A 20,307-nucleotide genomic window follows, 5' to 3' on the forward strand; every position below is an offset into this window, starting at 1 on the left:
TGAGTGAAAATGGAAAATCGGTGTTTATAGCTGCTTTCAGGCCTTGAGCTTCGGAGATCATCAGGACATTCTCCTCAGAGGCTGTATGTGTGAATGCAAATATCCTAGTGAGAGCCTCCATACCTTCTCTGTCTGCCCCCCCGAGTATAAAGACTGCAGAAACTCCGGAGGAGCCCATGTGAGAACACAGCAGGATCCTCCACAGGAGTCACCACGAGCTAGAGGGGGTGTTGATGACCCTTCTAATACGTAACAGATGTAAAAAACAGAAAGAAACCAAATATCTCTGGATGACAAAGCGGAGCCTTGTATGTGGAGGCCACCAACGGAAATGTCAACAGAGCGCCGGTGTCCATGTGTTGTAAACAAAACCCAACGTTACACGGAAGGAAAAGCTACATGTAGAACTTTTAAAGGTTCGGTGTGTAGAATTTAATGACATCTAGTGGTGAGGCTTCATGTTGCAGCTGAATACCCCTCACCTCACCCTTAAGGCTCCATTATGCTACTACGAATCCGTTACGGACGGACGAACGGACAGAATCGGACGGACACTTTTCATTTGTACTTCTCCGTGTTGAAAACAATTCACCGCCGGAACAGTAGGTGGCGCAACGGAAGACAAGCTTGGAGAAGCCTACCTCACGAGTAATCAGAAGAAGTCCACGGTGTTTATTTACTTACTCCCCACTTACACAGTGTAGGCTACGATGGTAACTAAATAAAATAAAGTGACACCCAGCAGGTCAAAATGCTGATGTAATCGTTTCTTACCGCAGCGGTTCCCCGGTCTTGTTTCCGAACTGTGTTGCTAATTCCACAGCTAGCTCCCCTCCCAGCTAGCTTCAACCCCAGCTTCCACACACAGTCAGCAGGACTCCTGACACTATTTACTACCCATTGTTTGCTTCTAACCTGGCGGTATTATAGAAACAGTGTCATGATAGAAGTGGAATTAAAGTCGTGACGGCGGGTTTTTGCACTGTTACCACCGCCGTTTTGAAAGCTTGTTATAACCGTATGTGACCGTGCACACATGCCGTCAGTGCTCTAACAAGCCACCGGTAGCCGGACAACTCCGCTGGCTTAACACACACGTCACATTAATCGTAGAATCGTAGTTGTGTTTATTGTGAAGCAGTAAGTTTGAGGTCCGGAAATGTGAAATCCGGAAATTACGTTGAGGGGAAATTATGTCGTTCGCGGACCAATCACAGCCAAGGGCTGTCCGTGGGGTCTCCGAAATAAACACTGACAGTTAGAAAAATCAGAGGTGCAGGAAAAGCTGTCCGAGGCGCTCGGAGAGGGCGTTCCACGGCGGATAGGGCGGTCTTATCTGTCCGTATCCGAAAAAACGGACAAGTATAAAGGAGCCTTTACTCTTCCAAACAAGAAATAGAACCTGTGGTAGCCTTAAGTTGTTATAGAAACTCAAAAGGTGTTTACTTTGTCCAGTTTGGACTTGTTCTATGGTAAAGAGAAAAAACAATCATAGAGTTAAAATGAAACAGACTATTGTTTTATTATTTTAGATCCCACCCCTCAATCGGCAAAGCGATGAGGAGATGATGAGTGAAATTATATTTTTGGGTGAACTATCCCCTTATAAGTCTTAAGAGAAGAGAGAACTTTCATTTTTTGGGTGAACTATTCCTTTGATTCGTTGATTTCTACTGTTCTTTATTACTTTGATGTGAAATAAAGTGACTTTGAAGAAGTAAATTTATATCACCAGAAAAACGCACAAACCGGTCAAAACAACGAATCCTCGCCTCGAGACCCGTTGTTCCTTTTAATCTGGTTTCTGAAGCGGACTCCTGCCTCGTGACGTCACACACACACCTCCCTCTCTCTCCCCGTCTCTCTCTCTCTCTCGTTCTCGTGCCCGCGCTCCCTCACTCGGGTCCGCGGGAGCCCGCAAGGAAGCGAGAGAAAAAAAAACAGAAGCGTTCGAGAAAGGAGAGAATGGAGCGTCCGACTCCACGGGAGGAATAACAAGAAGAAGAGGAAGAGCGAGAGAGAAAAAGACCCGTGAAGGAGGAAGAGGAGTGAAGAGCAAACTTTTTTTTTTTACTTGTTCGATTCCCCGGACAGGGGGGGGGGGACTGTCACGGACTCGGGCCACGTTTGAAAACATGGATACACTTTCCCGTGAACGTCTGGGACTTCTTCTTCACCTTCATCTTCTTCTTCTTCACCTCTCCTCGGTGTCCACGCAGATCCCGACAGGTACGACAACACGCAGAGTCCCGCAATGTTTCACACGCACGGGGTTTGAAGTTGTGCTTCCTCTCTGCTCACGCATTCCTCACAGGTGTGTTGAGGTGCGGGAGGAAATCCAGGAAAAAGTAGCAATCGTACAATTGTAGCCTTTTGCGCACTTTCTCTGCGTGGTAGATTCGATTCTGTTACTTTGTTGCAATTACAAAAAGGAGAATGTGTCTCTCTCCTTTCCGAGCCTGTGTTCGGTGCTCGGCACTCGACCCGGTGACTGACACGGGGCTGGTGGAGCAGACTGCCAACTTTGTTATATTCATAAAGGTTTAAAACTTTCTCATCGCAAGACTCTGTGTCAAATCGTTAAAAAAAACAGCTGATCTGAGTTTAAAAATCCCTCAAAACAACCCGAACGATCCGAGGTGCATTCACTTGCAGCCGCGATCACACACAACACTCGTCTCATCTCTTGTATATCGTCATGCTATAATAACATTTATTATAAGAAGACACAAGAGGAGTGTTAACATCGTCCACTTCTGATCCGTGCAGTGCGTGGATGGAGAAAAAAGTTGCCTGTGTGCACGACCGCTGCGTAAAATCCACAAAACACATGTACACGTCCCATGGATGATCTGAATCAATCGTGTTTATTCTAACGATCCTGCACTTTGAGGTGTTTTCCTCTCCGCGATCCTCTCATGTTGCTGAGTCAGAGAAGAGTTCATTCCGACCTTTATTCTCCTTTTAAATGCACATGCAGCCACTCGTCATTTATATACTTAATTATATATAATGATTGTGGTGTAGTGAGAGGTGACTGGAGGAGTGTTGCTCTGGTGTGTGAGCTCCTCGCTCTCTGCGAACCGAACGATCCGTGCTCCAACTTTTATCTGCGCTTTTACGCACTAAAACCTAATGGTTGGGAACATAGCGTGCACGCAGGATCGCCTGTTGGAGGAAAAGCGAGAGCGGTCAGTTTATTCCCAAAGTGTAAATCGAGGGAATCTGCGGAGATCCGGGGTGCTGGGTCTTCAGAATGCGTGAAATGACCGCTGCGTGAACGCTGCAGAACTCGGGAGGTTTTTAAAAAAATCCTTGCGTCCAGTCTGCAGAAACACGCACGGTGCACGCAGAAAAAACCCTGCAGCGGGGCGTGCGTGTGCCCCTGTGCTGTGCCGGGGACCGTGCGTGTGCAAAGGTCCGATAAAGGAAATTTGCAGAGGAAGTTACCACGTAGAGGAAAAGACAACACAAGACGTGTCTCCCTGCAAGTCACGCAAACTCTTTCTATACCTGTGTGTCTGCGTGGCTGCGGTTTTATTTCCGTATTCAGCTGTTGTTTGAACTCCACACACGCACACGCACACGCACACACGGCTGTTTTCCAAGTTGACCTCCAAAAGCTCGCACCCAGTCCACGTCGGGATGTAATAAAGGACACATCACGCTCCATTTAAGTGCTGGAAATCACCAGAAACTGTGTAACCATGCGTTTTCTGCTCCACTGTTCTCCAGCTCCGGCCTGTCAATGATTTGCATAGAAATTACACATTAATTACCAATTCATCTGCCTCTACATACCCCATGTGTAACTACCCCACCTACCCCCCTCCTCCCTTGCAGCCATTTGGTCCTGTGGGTAACAAATGTGTGGAATTCCTTCTTGGAGGCCTCTCTGGGAATTAGAGTGCTGTTCATTTGCAAGTAAATGCTAGTGGCTTGATGCTGCATTAACATAGAGTGGGAGGAGGGTGGTCATTAGTGTGGGGACGGGGGTAAAAAGAGTTGTTTTTCCTCTTGCAGAATAAAACAAATATAAATATATCAAATTTGTTTCAAGAAGCAAGCAGCAGTGAAGCAATTTAGGGGGAAATGTTTTGTTTAATTGCAATGAAAGGAAGCAGTTTATAGGAATAAATGGCCTCGTGCTGTGAATCCAAGAAGATCTTGGTGCAGAGCAGGGGGGGGGTGATTTCTGTGGATCGGTCATTTCTTTTATCCAATCATTTCACCACGATGTGTGTAAGTGATGAGGCTGACGGGGTTAATGGGCTGAGATCAATAACGCAGCCAACGTGACCCCTTGCTGAGAAAAAAATGGCAATTATTAAGTTGCCGATGAGAGGAAATCACTGGGGAATCAAACGTGTGTCTTCACGCCTCACCAGCTCCTGTTTCACCGACAGGATCATGCGTGAGCAGCAGGAATGTGAAAGTCTGCGTTAACACGTCGTCTCTGGATCTGCCTCATTTCTGTCGTTCTCCTCTAATTCCCCATTTACAAAGGGAAACTGTAAATTATGGCATTTATGTAAATATGTCTGTCTCACTCTCATCTCTTGTTACTGTGCCGTTTCTGAGGCTGTTGGGTTTCGGCTTTATCGCTGAGGAAGTAATGAATGTGAACTTGTCTCTTGCGAAGTCGACGACTGACTTGGTGATAATTTGACAACTTTCTAAATGTGCCTCCTCTCTGATCGAGTTGTGACACAGATTCCCGGCGTCTGTAATCTAAATGAAGTGAAATAATTGTTTTCCATTAGCGTCTCCAGACGAATTAGAAGGAGGCCGCTGCCGCCGCTACTGAGCCGGTTTAATTATAATCGTGAATTATTTTAGTATTTTCGAGCATTAGAACCAAGTTGGTTTAATTATAATTACTTTCCTGCTCCATTTGGAAGCTGACAAAAAAAAAAAATTGTCTGTTTTCCCAGAGAAAGGCGAGAGGAAGAGAGTGATGGTGTGAAAGAGGAGAAGAAGAGGAGAGGGAGAAACATAACAAGAAGTGCAACCATTGGTTTTTGGCCGTGGGCATCTCCTCCACTCAAGAGACTGTGAAAACGGCAGGAGGGAGTGTCAGTGTGTGTCAGTGTGTGTTTCTCTGTCATGCCTCTTGTGTGTGTGTGTGTGTGTGTGAGAATGTGTGTTGCTGTCATTTAAAGAGGAAGAGGGAGGCCGATGCTTTGAAGCCCCGCGGAGTACAGTGGTAACACAGACGAGCATGTGAAATGTTCGCCTCTCATTTGGACTTTTTAGAAAGATGCCTCACTCTACTCATGCCATGTTAAAATGGCGCCAAATCAAAGGCCTGTTTTTATTTATTTGCTCGTTAAAAGTAATTCCTCTCGCAGCCATCCCTCAGATCCATCTTAATGTCTTCTTCTTCAAATAAAACGCCACTTTGCCCAGAGCCAATCTGTTTCTACGGATTTTCAATTTAGTGATAGATTTAAAAAAGAAAATTGGGGAGAGGAAAAAAAAACACAAACCCATCTCTTTGAAAAGTACTGGCTCATTTCTTCTGCCGTTTGGGGATGAAGTCTGAGCGCACACAAGCAATGTAATTAATCTGTTGAGAGAATTCATTAGCTAATCCCCCATTAGCATGTGTGTGTGTGTGTGTGTGTGTGTGTAGTTGGAGGGGGTTGAGAAGTGCATTAGCGACACACAGCGACTTAGGTTAAGTTGTCAGAGAGTTTCGAAGACGGTGCATGATTGACACCCGGACCTGTCAGGAGAACATCTCCACCACACAGCAGGGGGTCATGCTAGCCACTGGATATGTTTTCTTTTTAAACACGCGGTTTTTTTTGCGAATCTTTGGAGTTCTGGCGTGAACCAGCGCCTCGTTATTCAAGAGAACGCGAAAAGATCCCACAATTAACCGAACACCAGCGATGCTCGTAAATCACCGAGTTTCCTTGTCGACTTTTTCTGCTTCGCAACATTGCTTCGCTTCTGCTTTGCTGCATCTGGTGAAGAACATTTTGAGTTGTGTAAAAAAAACTCCTCTTTTTCCCCCCGATTCAGTAAAGTTTAAAAGAAGTCATTAATTGTGCTGTGAGTCTCTGGGTTATTTGGGCTCAGCACATGGTAAAAGAAAAATGTCCCTTTGTTTTGCACGCTGATGTAACGGCTGCTTCCTAAATGCGATGACTGTTAATTAATTTATCTTGTCTATGCTGAGATACAAGTACCCTGTGGTGTTGTATATCAGCAATTATGGCAAAAGAGTAGGAGAAACAAGAGTCTCGGCCTGGACTTCAACCAGAGATGTTTTATTCTTTAATATTTTGGGGCTTTCTGGTGGAGAAGAGACTTAATTGGCTGCTTCTAGACGTGCGCTGAACTCTTAATCTCCCGAAATTATCCAGATGGACCGAATGTGGGAACGAGAAAGTACGAGTCAGTTGCTCCAAACATTTCCCAGAACTTTTCCTTCCCTTTTATTGCCTTCTCTCCGTCGTATATGACAACTGTACCCCCTCAGTTAAGCCAATATGCAACATTTCCACTTGCACAAATGACATAAAAAGAGATAAAATGTGAACATCCTGACTGTTGTGGCCAGGATTAACCTTTATACACTGGTAGATGATGGATGTAAATCATCAGTCATCCAGCAGGAAGTGAAGCAAGAAGGTGGCAGAGTCCCAGTGGAAATGAAGGAGGCAGCACATCCCAAACAAATCCAGAATCCCTGAAATATCACATCCCTGATGAATGATGGTATTAGTCCAATATCATCAATCTCCGCTCTGCCCTGTTTGGCTCTGGTCACAGCTGTCGGTACAAGGAGGGGGCTCGAAACACACTGCTACCACACACACACACACACACACACACACACACACACACACACACACACACACACACACACACACACACTCTCTCTCACTCTCGCTTACACACACTTACACACACGGCTGGCTAATGACAGATTAAGTAATCAACACTCTCAGCTGATTAATTACATTACAGTGCGCACACACACTCATTGACTCACACTCACACAGATGTGAGCGGCCTCAGCACCAGTTGTGTAGTTTTGTGTGTGCTGATAATAGTATATATAATGGAGGCATGGCTTGTGTGTGTGTGTGTGTGTGAGAGAGATTAACAGATGCAGGCAGGTGACGACAGTCTTGGGAAAACCATTATTTTTTTTGTCCACCACAGGGGTCAGGTGAAAGGTTGAGGTCGGACATGTGTGGGTCAAAGGTTAAAGTTACAGTTGTCCACACAAACAACTTTTTTTAAATACTTAATTTGTGCTAAACGAGAGGTTGTACATTTACTGTGAGGTGTTTACTTTTATTGCAGATTATTTCTGGGGCCCCTGGTCCCGTTTCTCCCTCTTAAACTGCATGTACATTAAAACTTGGCAATTTCTGCAAGGATATTTACAGCTTTTATTTTTTACAAGATCCCCCTTTTTCTTTTAAGGAGAAGCCAGACTTCTCACATGTTGCAGTAAAGACGATAGGACAGTAAAACCCTTTCCAAGAGGGTTGAATGCCTTTTTATACGCACTGTGTTTTATGACAACATGGCTTCCTACTAAAGCAGTGAGTTTTTTTCCCACTGCGTGTGTGTTGTTGCTAATGACCTGCCGAAAACTTTAAAAACACTCTTTGTACTTCAGCCTTCTGACAGTTTCTCCGTAAACTTTATTGTTAATCATGGTTTGGAAAATCTGGCTGCTTGATTTATTTACACGGCATGTGCCTGTAATCATGGAAAACCTTGTGCTTGGACAGCAGATTGCGTCCAGGACTTTTCTCTAATGTGCATGTGTTGACCTGTGCATGCCTTCCAATCTAATTCTGTCTTCTTATTCTCTGCTTTGCTTCTACCGGACGCAGCTCACATGGGGCGTGCTGAGAAGGGTGAGTTATGACCGGCCGGCCACGAGCTGAGCTTCACCTGTCATCTTCATCGTCATAGTCATAGTCATCGTCATACGTGTTGTCATACGTAACCCTGAGTCTATGCCTTAACATCCCTTCATTTCAATGTGTAGAAAGTGTTCCCTAATCCCTAATTGTTAGTTTTGTCAACCGTACTCCTGCCATGTTTTAGCTGTTGTGTCTTCACTAACCATTGCATTTTTGGACTTAAAGCTCATTTACATGTATAGTGGTTTCTGTGCGTCTCTTAGAAGCCGTTATTTACTCTGCAGTCACATGCTCCTCAGAATGTCCAACTCCGGTGTGTTCATGTGCTTTGAAGACGAATGTTGGGAAAGAACCTGGACGCTGTAAAACACAATGTGTTTGTGTTTATGTGTCGGGAGGGATTAAACAACTCATCACAATATTTATATATTAACAAAGGAACTAAGGGAACATCTGACAACTTCACAATACTAACTACTATTCCGAGCTGTGGAGCAATTTGGCAACTTACGAGTCGTTCGGAATTTTCAGAGTCTGTAACTAATTTGTCAGATTATTTCAACACAAACACAAAAACGCACAACTCAGCCTTGTACACAGAGATATTTTAACAAACACATCGCAGCCGATTCGATGTTGAGACAGTTTTTGGTTCTTTCAGGTCACGCCTGCAGCTTCTTCCGTTCCTTGGAAATAATTTCTACAAAGTCCAACTTGCATTGAATCAATGAAAACATTTGAAGCGTCGAGGCTGTGTGTCGTCGCCGCTCTGCCAGCTCGGCTGTCAGTTAATCCATTTGCCATTCGTCTGCGTGTTTCCCTTCCTGTCGCTGTCTGTCTGTGTGAAGTCCGACAGCTGTTGGGAGTCTTGAAGTTTTCAGGTGCTGTTTGTTTTTAGCTGAGGCTGGTCTTTAATAAAAAAGAGCTCCGACTAACTTCAGTAGCCGAATACACCTCTTTTCATCTTTTCTCTTCTCTTCTGTCATCTTCTCTTCTGTCTTCTTCTCTTCTCTTCTCTGTCTCCCTCTCTTTCACACAAACACACTCATGGCGGTGGGTTGTTAATGAGGGACTGTTTTTTTTTTTTTCTCGGGAAAGTGACAGGTTAGTAAAATACACCACAGACTCCTCACACAGCAGGGACAGACAGAGAGATCGCTGTGTCACTGCGGAGTTTGGTGGATGTGGCATCCAACAAGGCTTTGCTGTGCCAAAAAAACTGAGCAATTATAAACTTTATGTACAAAATTCAAGGAAATAAAAAGCCAAATTCATTTTTACACTGTCAAACTTTGCACAAGGTATTATTCTGCTTAGTCCAGAGAGAGAGAGAAGCTCAGTGTGTGCGTAGGGAAGTGCTCCGCTTGAAAACACAAATTATTTAATACAGAAATAATGGCGAGCTAATGGTCGGCCGTTGAGGCAGAAATCCTGTCGGTTCCCATTAAGCAGGACAGGTTCTTGAAAATGGATTTGACAGCTTCTGCATCTGCGCCCATTGATCTCAGGAGATTTCCCTTAACTCCCCCTCTGAGACGAAATGTGTTTGATGCTCTTCTGGTTCAGAGGTGATAGTTTGCAGAGACTAACACAGGTGTAGTATTCAAAAGGTTAAGGTCAGATTTATCAAGTTTACAGTCGAGAGTCTAACTTGAACTGAAACCTCTCTGCAGGCCAAATCTGTAATTATCTTGTTTTGCTGTGAATCATTCATGACTCAATAAAAAGGGTGGAGATCCCCCAACTTGTTTTGATGGTTTGTGAACAGACTCCACATCAAACCCTCGTATCCATCAAGTTTTCATTTTCCACCCGGGAGTTAAGACCCACGAAGCTTCACCCAGAAACACTCAACATGTGTAAATCTCCAACCTGGCTTCCTTCCTTCATTTACACTATCATACATTACAGCTCTATATCATTTTTGTTCCACTTATCAGACTTTTAATGAATTCTGCTGACTCAGTTGCTGATGTGAAACCAAAAATCAAAACCAAAAACAGATCTGTTCCCAGACACGTCTCTTGTTTTTTCCTCCACCCTTCATCCTCGTCTTCCTCTCCTTTCAACTTCCAAACAAAGGCGAAATGCCTAAAATAATCTATAAAGAAGAATTTCAATGAGGAGATGATCCAAAGTTTGACTTTTCGGAGGCTCGTGCTGTTGCTGTTTTTGTCCTCCCGAGTCACGAAAAGTGTATTTACAGTGACAGGTAATATCAGGATTCAGAAACTTTACATAACAGATGCTCTGTGTTTTATTTACTTTAGACAATGGTTTTATCTACATTGAGTTAATGTGACGGTCGATCTCTCTCTCTCTCTCTCTCTCTGTGTGTGTGTGTGTGTGTTTGTTTTCAGCCTCTTTGTATTTGCCTTCAGGTGGACTGGATCTACAGTGTACATGTCCAACAAGCTCTTGTGTGTGTCTGTGTGTGTGTAGCTCTGGGCAGTGGCTGAAGTGGTTTACATTAGTACAGTTAAGAAGACATCTGTCATGAACACACACACACACACACACACACACACACACACACACACACACACACACACACACACACACAGACGCACATCAGGAACAAGACTTTCTCTGGTTTACTGATCCTGGATTGCTCATGGCTACGTGTGTGTGTGTGTGTGTGTGTGTGTGTGTGTGTGTGTGTGTGTGTGTGTGTGTGTGTGTGTGTGTGTGTGTGTGTGTGTGTGTGTGTGTGTGTGTGTGTGTGTGTGTGTGTGTGTGTGTGTGTGTGTGTGTGTGTGTGTGTGTGTGTGTGTGTGTGCTCGTGATAAACTCCCAGAGGACATTGTGCTGCCGTCACTTTCAGCCTCGTACAGTATGTGTACACGGATATCAAAAAGACAGGGACACTATTTTTACTCTTCTTACATTCCTTGCTGATAACTCTCCGCTGCTCCGCTCTTTAAGCTGATTTCACGTCAAGAGCGGTATAAAGCTTTCCAGATATATAAACCCTCGGTTGTATGTGTGTGTGTGTGAACCAGGAGCTTACAGACAGATGACCGGTCCATTAAGATTATCATCTCCATCCCTGACTATGTATCTTCACATCACCACAGCGCTGGTCCTCGGTCTGTCTGTGTGAGCCGAGATTTAAATCTTGCGGCAGATATTTTCCTGAGCTGTCTTTTCCCTCTAAATGGTGTTTCGCCGAGTTCTTTTATCTGTCTGTCTGACGTCCTAATCTGTGTCTGTCTGTCTGCCAGCCACTCGTCCTGTGTGTGTGTGTGTGTCCCTCCTGTCTGTAGGTGAATAGATGACTGCAGACACATGGTCAGTCTGACAGCGATGGCGTGTGTGGGAGTCGGGAGACGGACATTTAAATGTTGAACATCTGTCCGTCCCTCAGACTCCTGGCTGGTTCGTCTCGGCCGTGGAAGTTCAATCCAGTCGCATGTTTTACATTACTTCCCGTGGGAGAGCTTTCAGAATATATAAATATCGTGTCGTATCTAATGTCTTCATTATTAATTCCAAAACAAGCTTCATTTGTATGAATATGTAAGGAGCTGGATTCTTAAGCTTTGATGTGTGTAATCATAATTCAGTAGCGCCCCCCCCCCCCTAAAAAAAAATCGTCCCTTTAACATTGATTCATTAACGTATTGAAGGATTTAATTAATTACTTCAAATTTGGTGATCTAGAATGACTAAGTATCTATGGTCGTCTTGCTCTGGGAAATGGTGATGGACATTTTTCACAGTTTCTCACTGACAGTTAATAGACTGATAACTGTTATTGTAAAAATATTAATTATAGGTTCACTTATTTTCAGGCCTGTCTTAAAGCAACACAATGTTGTTTTTTAACGTAAAAGTAACATCTTTAAAATCATATTGAGATCTTGAAATAGCCACAGAACTCCCAGAACGCCTGGTTTGCTTTACGGGAAACATCGTACACCAATACGCAGGGGCGGAGTCAGCAGCTAGCTATAAGAAAAAGCTACCTGGGGATTCTCAGTATGGATATCAGTCCCTGTTTTTGTGCTAAAAGTCTAAAAAAGTTATTCGGACCAAACAATCTTTTACAAAGTTAAAGTCCTTTTTATTATAAAATGCCTGTTTTGTGGTATTACACTTCACCCTGGCTGAGCCAAGAATACGTGTTTATTGAAAATAAAGGGACTTCATACCCACTCCATTTGTCTAACTCACACTGCGGCAGCACACGTTGCTTTACCTTCGGCTCTCAAATGCATTTTCTGCCCAGAACAAGGACTGTAGATCTAGTATCTTATCTCTTCCACTGGGAATGGATCTTCACGGCCAGTACGAAGAGGAGTTATGGTTTCAACAACCAAAAAGTCTTTAGTGCATAAACTTTTTTTAAAACGATCGTGAAAAATGTTCTGTGAATGTTTTTCTTGTAGAATTGAAGATTATTTCCGAGATGGAAAAAACACATATATCTATACGATCTTACTTCTTCGTGTCGTGAAGGTCGTCTCTTTTGAACTATGGGCTACACTGCCCCCCGATGATTCCCGGTGGTACTGCTCCGTCTCCTCTGTATCCGTTAGCATTCAGAAGACGTGCGCACATACGGACAAAATGAGCTGAGAGTATGGATAGAAGGCTCCGACAGTTTCCGCGTCTAACGGTTGAGCGTAAATGAGCCTTGACTGGCCTACATTAAAATTAAAATATGCAGCACCACCAACAGCTTCAACTGAGGTTGTTAAAGCTCTGGGCTGCCTGCTGATCTGTGACCTTACACCTCCAAACACTCTCTCCTTTCACTTCTACCTCTACGCATTCATGCAACCAAACAATAGTTTTTCCACGCTTTCCAGAGATGGTAGCTCTACAGCACCTACTGGGACCATAACTCCCAGAGGCACTCGTGCTTTTAAGTGGGCGCCGCGCTGAGCAAATGCTCGTGGGAAACCCTGACCGTGAGTTCTGCTGCTCCGATTAGTGAACTGCAGAGTTGTTTGAACGGTGCAAACAGTGTTTCCTTTCCCCTGGAAGTGATAAGAAAACAGTGCAGTGAAAAAATTCCCCAACGGACTCGGGTCTGCGGAGCAACATGTGAACCAAGAAAAACACCAAAATAGGACATGTGATGCTTTCGTTGGGAGGTAGCCCTGGGATTCTTAATGTGGAGGTGTATTTTATAAAGCTGATACTCGCTACACACACACACTCACACACACTCACACACACACACTCACACACACACACTCACACACACACACACACACACACACACACACACACACACACACACACACACACACACACACACACACACACACACACACACACACACACACACACACACACACACTCTCACTCACTCCCCTGGGATGTTGATATTACGCAGACGGCACCGTGTCTGGTGGAGTGAAGCAAAATCCGTCAGTTTAGTCAAACAAACTCTCCTCTCCTCTTTTCCTCCTCTCCTCTCCTCTCCAAATATGACTTCACTCACTCCTTTTCTGCTGTCCCAGCTTCTCCTAACGGTTATTTTATCCCACTCCCCTGCCCCCCCCCCTTCCCATTCCTTCCTACCCTTGGAATTTATGGCCCACTAACCTAAACAAAGCAACACGGCGTTTATCGAACCCTCCCCCCCCTTCTCATGTACTCGCCATTCCCTCTCTGACCCCCTCGTTCTCCCCTCTTGTCCTTCTCCCTCCCTGCATATACACTACCTCTTCCCCCCCCTCTCCTCCCTCCCTCCCTCCCTCCCACCTCCTCTCCGCTCTGTTTCTCCAGTTTCCATGTTTCTCCCCACAACAAGAGCAAGGGTTCATGTTTCCAGACAGTTTAAGGTGGAAATAATTGTAAAGAGAGGTTTTATGCAGAACAACAGATGGTCATACAAGTAGTTTGACTCAATAACTGATATAGAAGTTTGGATTTTTGCATTACATTTACTCAGATCACAGTTTTTTTTTAAATGTCTAAGAACTGACAGTTCAATTTATCAATCATTCAACTTCTGAGTGTCTAATACTTATTTTAAACTTGGTTTACTGGCTTAATAAATGGGATCGACACCTTTCCCATTGCCATCAGAGGAGTCTTTCCAATGCAGCATCTTGCAAAGAAGAACTTGCTGTTGCACAATGTTCCCAAGATGTAAAACAAACAATAAGAACACAATTGTTCTAGGCTATTTACATAGCAATGCCCGGAGGTTCAATGTGCATCACCGTGCCACAACATGTGCGGCAGGAGACTGCCAAAATACAAAAAAGAAATTAGCACGTTCCTCCGGGTGTCATATTTCCATAACTGCCAAACGCAGCCGAGACAAACCTGTGTCCACCGCAGAGTCATTTGACTCGGGAGGGAAAGTCGATTGTATCTGTTCCCATTGTAGATAAAAGCCAGATGTTACTGGGTGTTAGTGGGGGATAGGAAAGAGCGAGGATAGAAATACATGAACTCATCTTTAGAAAGTCTTTCATTCTGCAAATAATGTCTCTTTCCATCATTGATTTATTTTTAAAAAGGCTGAAAAGCTCCGAAACCCCAAAGCAGCATCTCCAGATGGTTTGTTTCAACCTGAAAGGAAAAATGTTGGGTTTATTATGATAAAAGTGAGAATGTTACCGGCCAAAAGTTAGGAAATACTTTTAGGTCAAATGATCAGTGTCACACCGGGACAGACACTCTCCCCCCCCCCTCCTGACGTCAAGGTCTGGCTCTGTCTCTCTCTCTCTCTGTCCTTGGTTTCCACTGTGTCACTACCTCTCTCACCCACTTTCTGGAATGCTTTTGTTGGTGTTTTCGCTCTTCTCTGTTTTCAATTCAGCCAGATTTACTCTGACTCACACACACACACACACACACACACACACACACACACCGCTGCCCCCCTGATATAAGTCTTTGTAGAAGAAACTGTCTCTTTGTATTAAGTGGCTAGGTTAACTGTCACTATGTCTATATCGGGCCAAAGGTAAATGAAGTGTCTGTGTGCATCTCGTTTGTGTGTGTGTGTGTGTCTTTGTGTCTTGGTGTGTGTGTGTTTGTGTGTGAGCCAAGCGAGCTGTCTTGTCGAAGTAGCGGTTAGCAGATACAGCGCTACCTCCCCATGACACAAACTGTCTCTTGCACTCAACCTCACGCACACACACACACTTACACACACTCGCACACAGAACTACCTTAACACACAGCGTCGTTCTGTCTTGACGGGTTAGTCCCTCATTACAACGTGAGCGATATGAAGTTAAGTGCAGGTTTGGAACTGAACTTCTGTCGTCTTTGTTCCCGTTTGTTCTCTCACTCAGAGCTAGAGAAAGAAATAATAAAAAAATGTGAAAGGCCACGGTCATATCTACACTGGGGATTAATATTACTGCTGAACGAGGGACATTTACTGTCCTGGGTGCAGAGGCGCTCCATCCTCGATGGTTCTTGGCAATCGCATCCTCGTTAAAAATTTATTTAGGAATTACAGCAATATTTATATCAGCTCCAGCACATGATTAAAAACATGAAACCCAGGTACTTGACAAGCAAATTTAGTTTTTAATTTCACACATTTACCCACTGAAGCGTCTCAATCCACCCCTTAGACGTGAGGGAACCTTTTTACCAGTCTGAAAAACACATGTCTGTAGAGGACACAGATGATGATATGCAATTGGAAAGTCGAGATCCGAGAGCTTGTTGCCAGACTCTAGTTTTGAAGTGCCGTAAACAAAAACATGTGATTTCCTCTCGGTGGAATTTCCACGTCATGTTACGCCTCCTGTATCTCTACCCAGGCGAACCTTCCGAGCCTGAATGATCCAGAGTTATTCCTGTTACACGGACAATCTCCAATGTCTGTACCCAATTTTCCGGATATTTTCTGGAGTTCACGTCTGAAAAACGGCTATGTATTTATCACAAGGAAACCTCTTAGATTATAGAGTCAAACTAGAGGGGATGTAAAAAAGTAGAGATTGATGCAAACATTGAAAACGTGTGTGTTCTGTGTCCTATTTAACACATAAAGTTGCTCCACTAAGTACTATTTTTAGTATTAACAACTCTAACCTTGAGCAAAGCACCTAACTGGACTTGACTGATCTGGCGGCGGCACTGCGGCGGCCACCAGCAGAAGACGCTGGTTACAGTAGAGCAGCTCCCGTGTGGACACACAGCGACACGGCAGCTTGTCTGCTCAACACGGCCGTTCCCCGGATAAATAAAGGTTAAAGTCAAGCCATGAGCTCACTCGGCTTCTCCCTCCGCCGCTTGCCCCATATCACACCTCCCCCTCGCACACACACACACACACACACACACTCACAGACGCACACATCAACACACACTCCAGAGGCTCACACATACCTCAGGATCGAGAGCGAGCGAGTCAGCCACATGTGGTTTCGGTTAGCCACACTTTCCCCTCACACTGGCCCCAAACAAACCACTTCTACTTTACCATGGTCAAGTACATGTGTACAGTATATCTTCCATTCAGTGTGTGCCGCAGTGTATTTTCTTGTAAATGTGTCTGTCTGTACATGTCTGTGCGAGTGTGTGTGAGTCCCACTGTGTCCGTGTGTTTGTTTCCCAGTGTGTGTGTGTGTGTGTGAGTGTGTGTGCATGCATGTGCCAGCCCGAGGCAGAACGGAGGAGAACAGTGAATCAAGGTTAGTGGTCCAAAGAGAGCAGGAGAGATTGAAAGAGTGGGAGAGAGGAGACTTTAATCGAGGCAGCAGCAGTGACGGAGGGAGTGAGAGAGGAGACAAGTGAGAGTGACTTCACTTCAGGTTTTAGTGAATTCGATTCCAACTGAACTGTGGGTGCCAGCGGAACACATAATTATATTAATCCAACGGGTGCTAATGTTGACGTGAAAGCCCGTGAACGTGGATAAAAACAGGTCACGGTGGAGTGTTTATTTCTTGAAAGCTTAGAGCAGAAATAATCTGCTGTTAGTGGGTTTATCCATCTGTAGTGTTGCTAATAATAGGATATTGTCTATTCTACACTTTTCACCCCATTGGACTGTCCTCTCAGGAAGTAGATCCGAGTGGTTCCTCCTGTTCTCGCGGTATAAGACACATCTATAAGTGGTGATGTTAATGATAGATGCTTGGTAAAAATAAACCACATGTTCCTAAACAAAGTTGACATCACACTTGTCAGGACAACAATAAGAATTTGCCGTTAGCAGTGTTTTCAATAGCCTCATTTTCAATTTCGAAATTCCATGGGGCGTTATCTGGACACAGTCGGACAGACGTTTGATTAAAAAACGCTGTGTGGGCAGAATGTATTCTGTCAAGTTTATTTAAAGGAGACCTATTCTGTTCATATTCAGGTTTATCATTTTGATTTGTGTTATTACTTGAACAGGTTTACTTGTTCCAATGTTGAGAAAACCTGACAAAAAACATCCCTCAGACTGTCCATTGCTGCAGCTCCTCTTTTCAGCCTCTGTCTGAAACACTTGGTTGTAGCTCCTGTCTCTTTAAGGCCATAAAGACACTCGGTATAAGCAGGACTACTGAGAAAACTTCAATGGCGCTCCTCTCTCGGTCATCGTATCACACCCTATTGTAGATATGTGGTTGAGACAGACAGACATTCATTTACTGTTTATCCCCAAACTGTCTCAACATGGATAAACGAAAATGTCTGAACGAATGATAACACACGAGCACCCTGATTGGACCGGTGTCTGTTATTTGGAAATACTTGTGCGTTTATGCCCAAAGCTTTGTCAAGGGCACAGATAAGACTGAATATTCCTCTTCCTATTTATCAGCAGCTCGGCTGACACAGAAAGCAGACACTTATCTTTGTTCTTTGGTTTGTTATTTCACTTCACTTCACTCACTCAAAGATGCCAGATTTCATTAGTCCCACTGAGTGCCTGTTTTTAAGTTCAAACAGACAAACCTAATCATATTTTTGTCTTGACTTTCTGCACTAAAATGCTTTGAAGAGCTTTTGGTGACTGTACGGATAAAAACAAAACACATACAAAGATGTAGAACATTTAGTTGTCTTAAGTTTATTGAATATTAAAGTGGAAATCACAAAAGTTTCAAAGATAACAAAATGTCAGGCGTAAAATGGGGAAATCCATGAGATACATAAAAGTATTCAGAAGACATGTAGAATATTTCTCTTTGACACACTAGTTGGTATCAGGACGACAGTTACTGTTTAACTGGATCCTCTACTTTGTCAACTTATAATAAATTGTTAATGTGCTCAACATGTAGCTCTGTCTCCTGGGATTCCCAAATAAATCTTTTATTAAAACCAGAGAAGAATCAACAGCCTTCTAACACATCCCAGAAAACTGTTAAAACCTTCACCTACCACTGAGAACAATGAAGGAAACCGAACTCTCTCCAAATGAACAAAGAGTGGGTTTGGCAGAAGACAGGTTTTTTTTTTTTTAGTATTATTATAAGCAGAGTCTGTGATTTCTCAAGTGAATTGTAAATCACTGTTTTTCTTGGCTGCTGTGATATCAATTTGTTGTATTATTACAATGTAATGAAGTATAGTCCAACAGAGTCCAGTGTAATTTATCTTGGGACCACGACTGCATTTCTTTCTTGAGGCTTTTTCAATATGATAAATTAGAAAGTTGATTTTTTTTTACATGGGGGTAATTTGTAGGCTGGAAAAATGACCTCATGATGTTTGTTTTAAACAACAGTGAACACCGAGCACAGTGTGTGGACAGGGGTGAAATGAATTCATCTCTATATTGGAGTGTGGCAGTTAAATTCCTGTTGCCGTGTATTAAACCCGTGAGCCCTGTGCATGGGAATTGAATCCTGTGATGAGGTGTCTGTTGAACCCGGCTGCTAACAACCAGGACTGTACTGGTACCAGTCTCTTTTCATGGATGTTAGCTCCGCAAAAGTTGCAATTTCTGACCGTTTTTTCCATCTCGTTTGAAAGCCGGCACGGCAGCAGATGTACAGAGATACGCTGGAAGGGATCAAAACAAGTTCTGCTCCGTTATTGTCGTCGTTATGTTGTGTAACTTACTTTCAGCCGAAGTGGATATGAAAGCAGTTTGTTTTGTAAAAATTGTCGATCGGGCTCACAAGCGCGATAAGCAGCTATTTAGATGTGTTGCGTTACAGGGCTCCGAATCTGAGTGACACAGACTTTGCTCCATAATCCTTTTTCACGAAACGGACGGGGGAGAATGAAATGGGATGAGAACGAAATGATACGGGATAGAAGTGGGACGAGAAAAGTGTGTGGGAGCGAGAGCTGTTTCAAGTGTGATAAGGAACTACGCAGGAACAGCTCAGACCGGAGCGGACTGACACAACAAACACTTGCAGCTGCACTCTTTCATTCCTTACCTCCTCCGTATCTGCTGATAACAACAGAGGAGCGAGACAGAGGGAGGGAGTGAAAGTTATGCCGGCTTGATAGGATGCAGGGCTCGGATTTTTCTTTGTCAGATCTCGCTCTGTAAGGCAAGGGTTTTCATTCTTCTTTCCCTCCTCATAAATCTGCGCCCGGTTCGAGTTTTAATGCTCGAACACACTCAGTGGAAAAAGCGACTATTTGCTTTTCCCCCTTTGCAGCTAAACTTGCGCTCAACTTTGACCTCACCCAGGAGGAAAGGAACTACAAGTTGTTAACCTGCGCTCAACCACATGGAGACTTTGTCCTTTGTTCCCGTGCGTGTTTACTTTGTTAACTGGCTGGATTCCCGTGCAGAGATTCGTCGGTTCATGCTCCGAAATCAGTCTGTTTGTCTTTCGGGGGGTGGGGGGGCTGGTTCTGTTTCACATTCTTCAGCTTTTGGCTGGAGCCGTTGAAGATTTAACCAGGAAGATGGAGTGAGGGATTAAAATGGTATCAGTCATTTTGATCAGTCGAGGTTTAGTTTTTCAACCTTTTAAACCCGACACAAATCGTACAAATCCAAATGCAAGGTTTGTTCCAGTTGTGAGGAGTTGTCAGAGCCTGAGGGAATCCTCAAAAGTTCAATATTGGCCTCATCCATTCAATGTCGGCCTTTAGTGATCATATTTTTAACTTTAGATGCTTTACTTTCTAGATTTTCATCATCACTCTCCCTGACTTATTATTTATGAGTTGTCCCGTCACAAATCACATATCCAGAAACATGAAACCTCACGTGTAGAGACTCAGGCGGCCTATACATGTGTAATCAAACGTTATGCTAAAGAATTTAATACATGATCCTCCTCTTCTTTCCTGCACATCTCATCTTCCTCTTTCTTCTACTCCTGTCTGCCCCCCCCCATCCTGTATGTACTGCTGCTCATTACGCCGATCACTCAACTTCCACTGACACGCACGAGTTACACCTCATTACTGACCCTACGCACACACACACACACACACACACACACACACACACACACACACACACACACACGCACACACACATGAATACACACACACAGCTTTCAGTCAG

General features: G+C 44.0%; 1 protein-coding gene across 1 annotated transcript in view; it reads left to right on the forward strand.

Moving 5' to 3' along the window:
* Nucleotides 1-1,904: 1,904 nt before the first annotated feature.
* ptprk (protein tyrosine phosphatase receptor type K) overlaps nucleotides 1,905-20,307 on the forward strand; it is a 93,885-nt gene continuing 75,482 nt past the window's right edge. The window contains exon 1 of the mRNA XM_061092108.1: nucleotides 1,905-2,229. Coding sequence (XP_060948091.1) covers nucleotides 2,136-2,229 — 94 coding nt within the window. The 5' untranslated portion in view covers nucleotides 1,905-2,135. The remainder of the gene's footprint in view (nucleotides 2,230-20,307) is intronic.

The sequence above is a fragment of the Limanda limanda genome, chromosome 18 (assembly GCF_963576545.1).
Source record: "Limanda limanda chromosome 18, fLimLim1.1, whole genome shotgun sequence".
In the NCBI taxonomy this organism is placed as follows: domain Eukaryota; kingdom Metazoa; phylum Chordata; class Actinopteri; order Pleuronectiformes; family Pleuronectidae; genus Limanda; species Limanda limanda.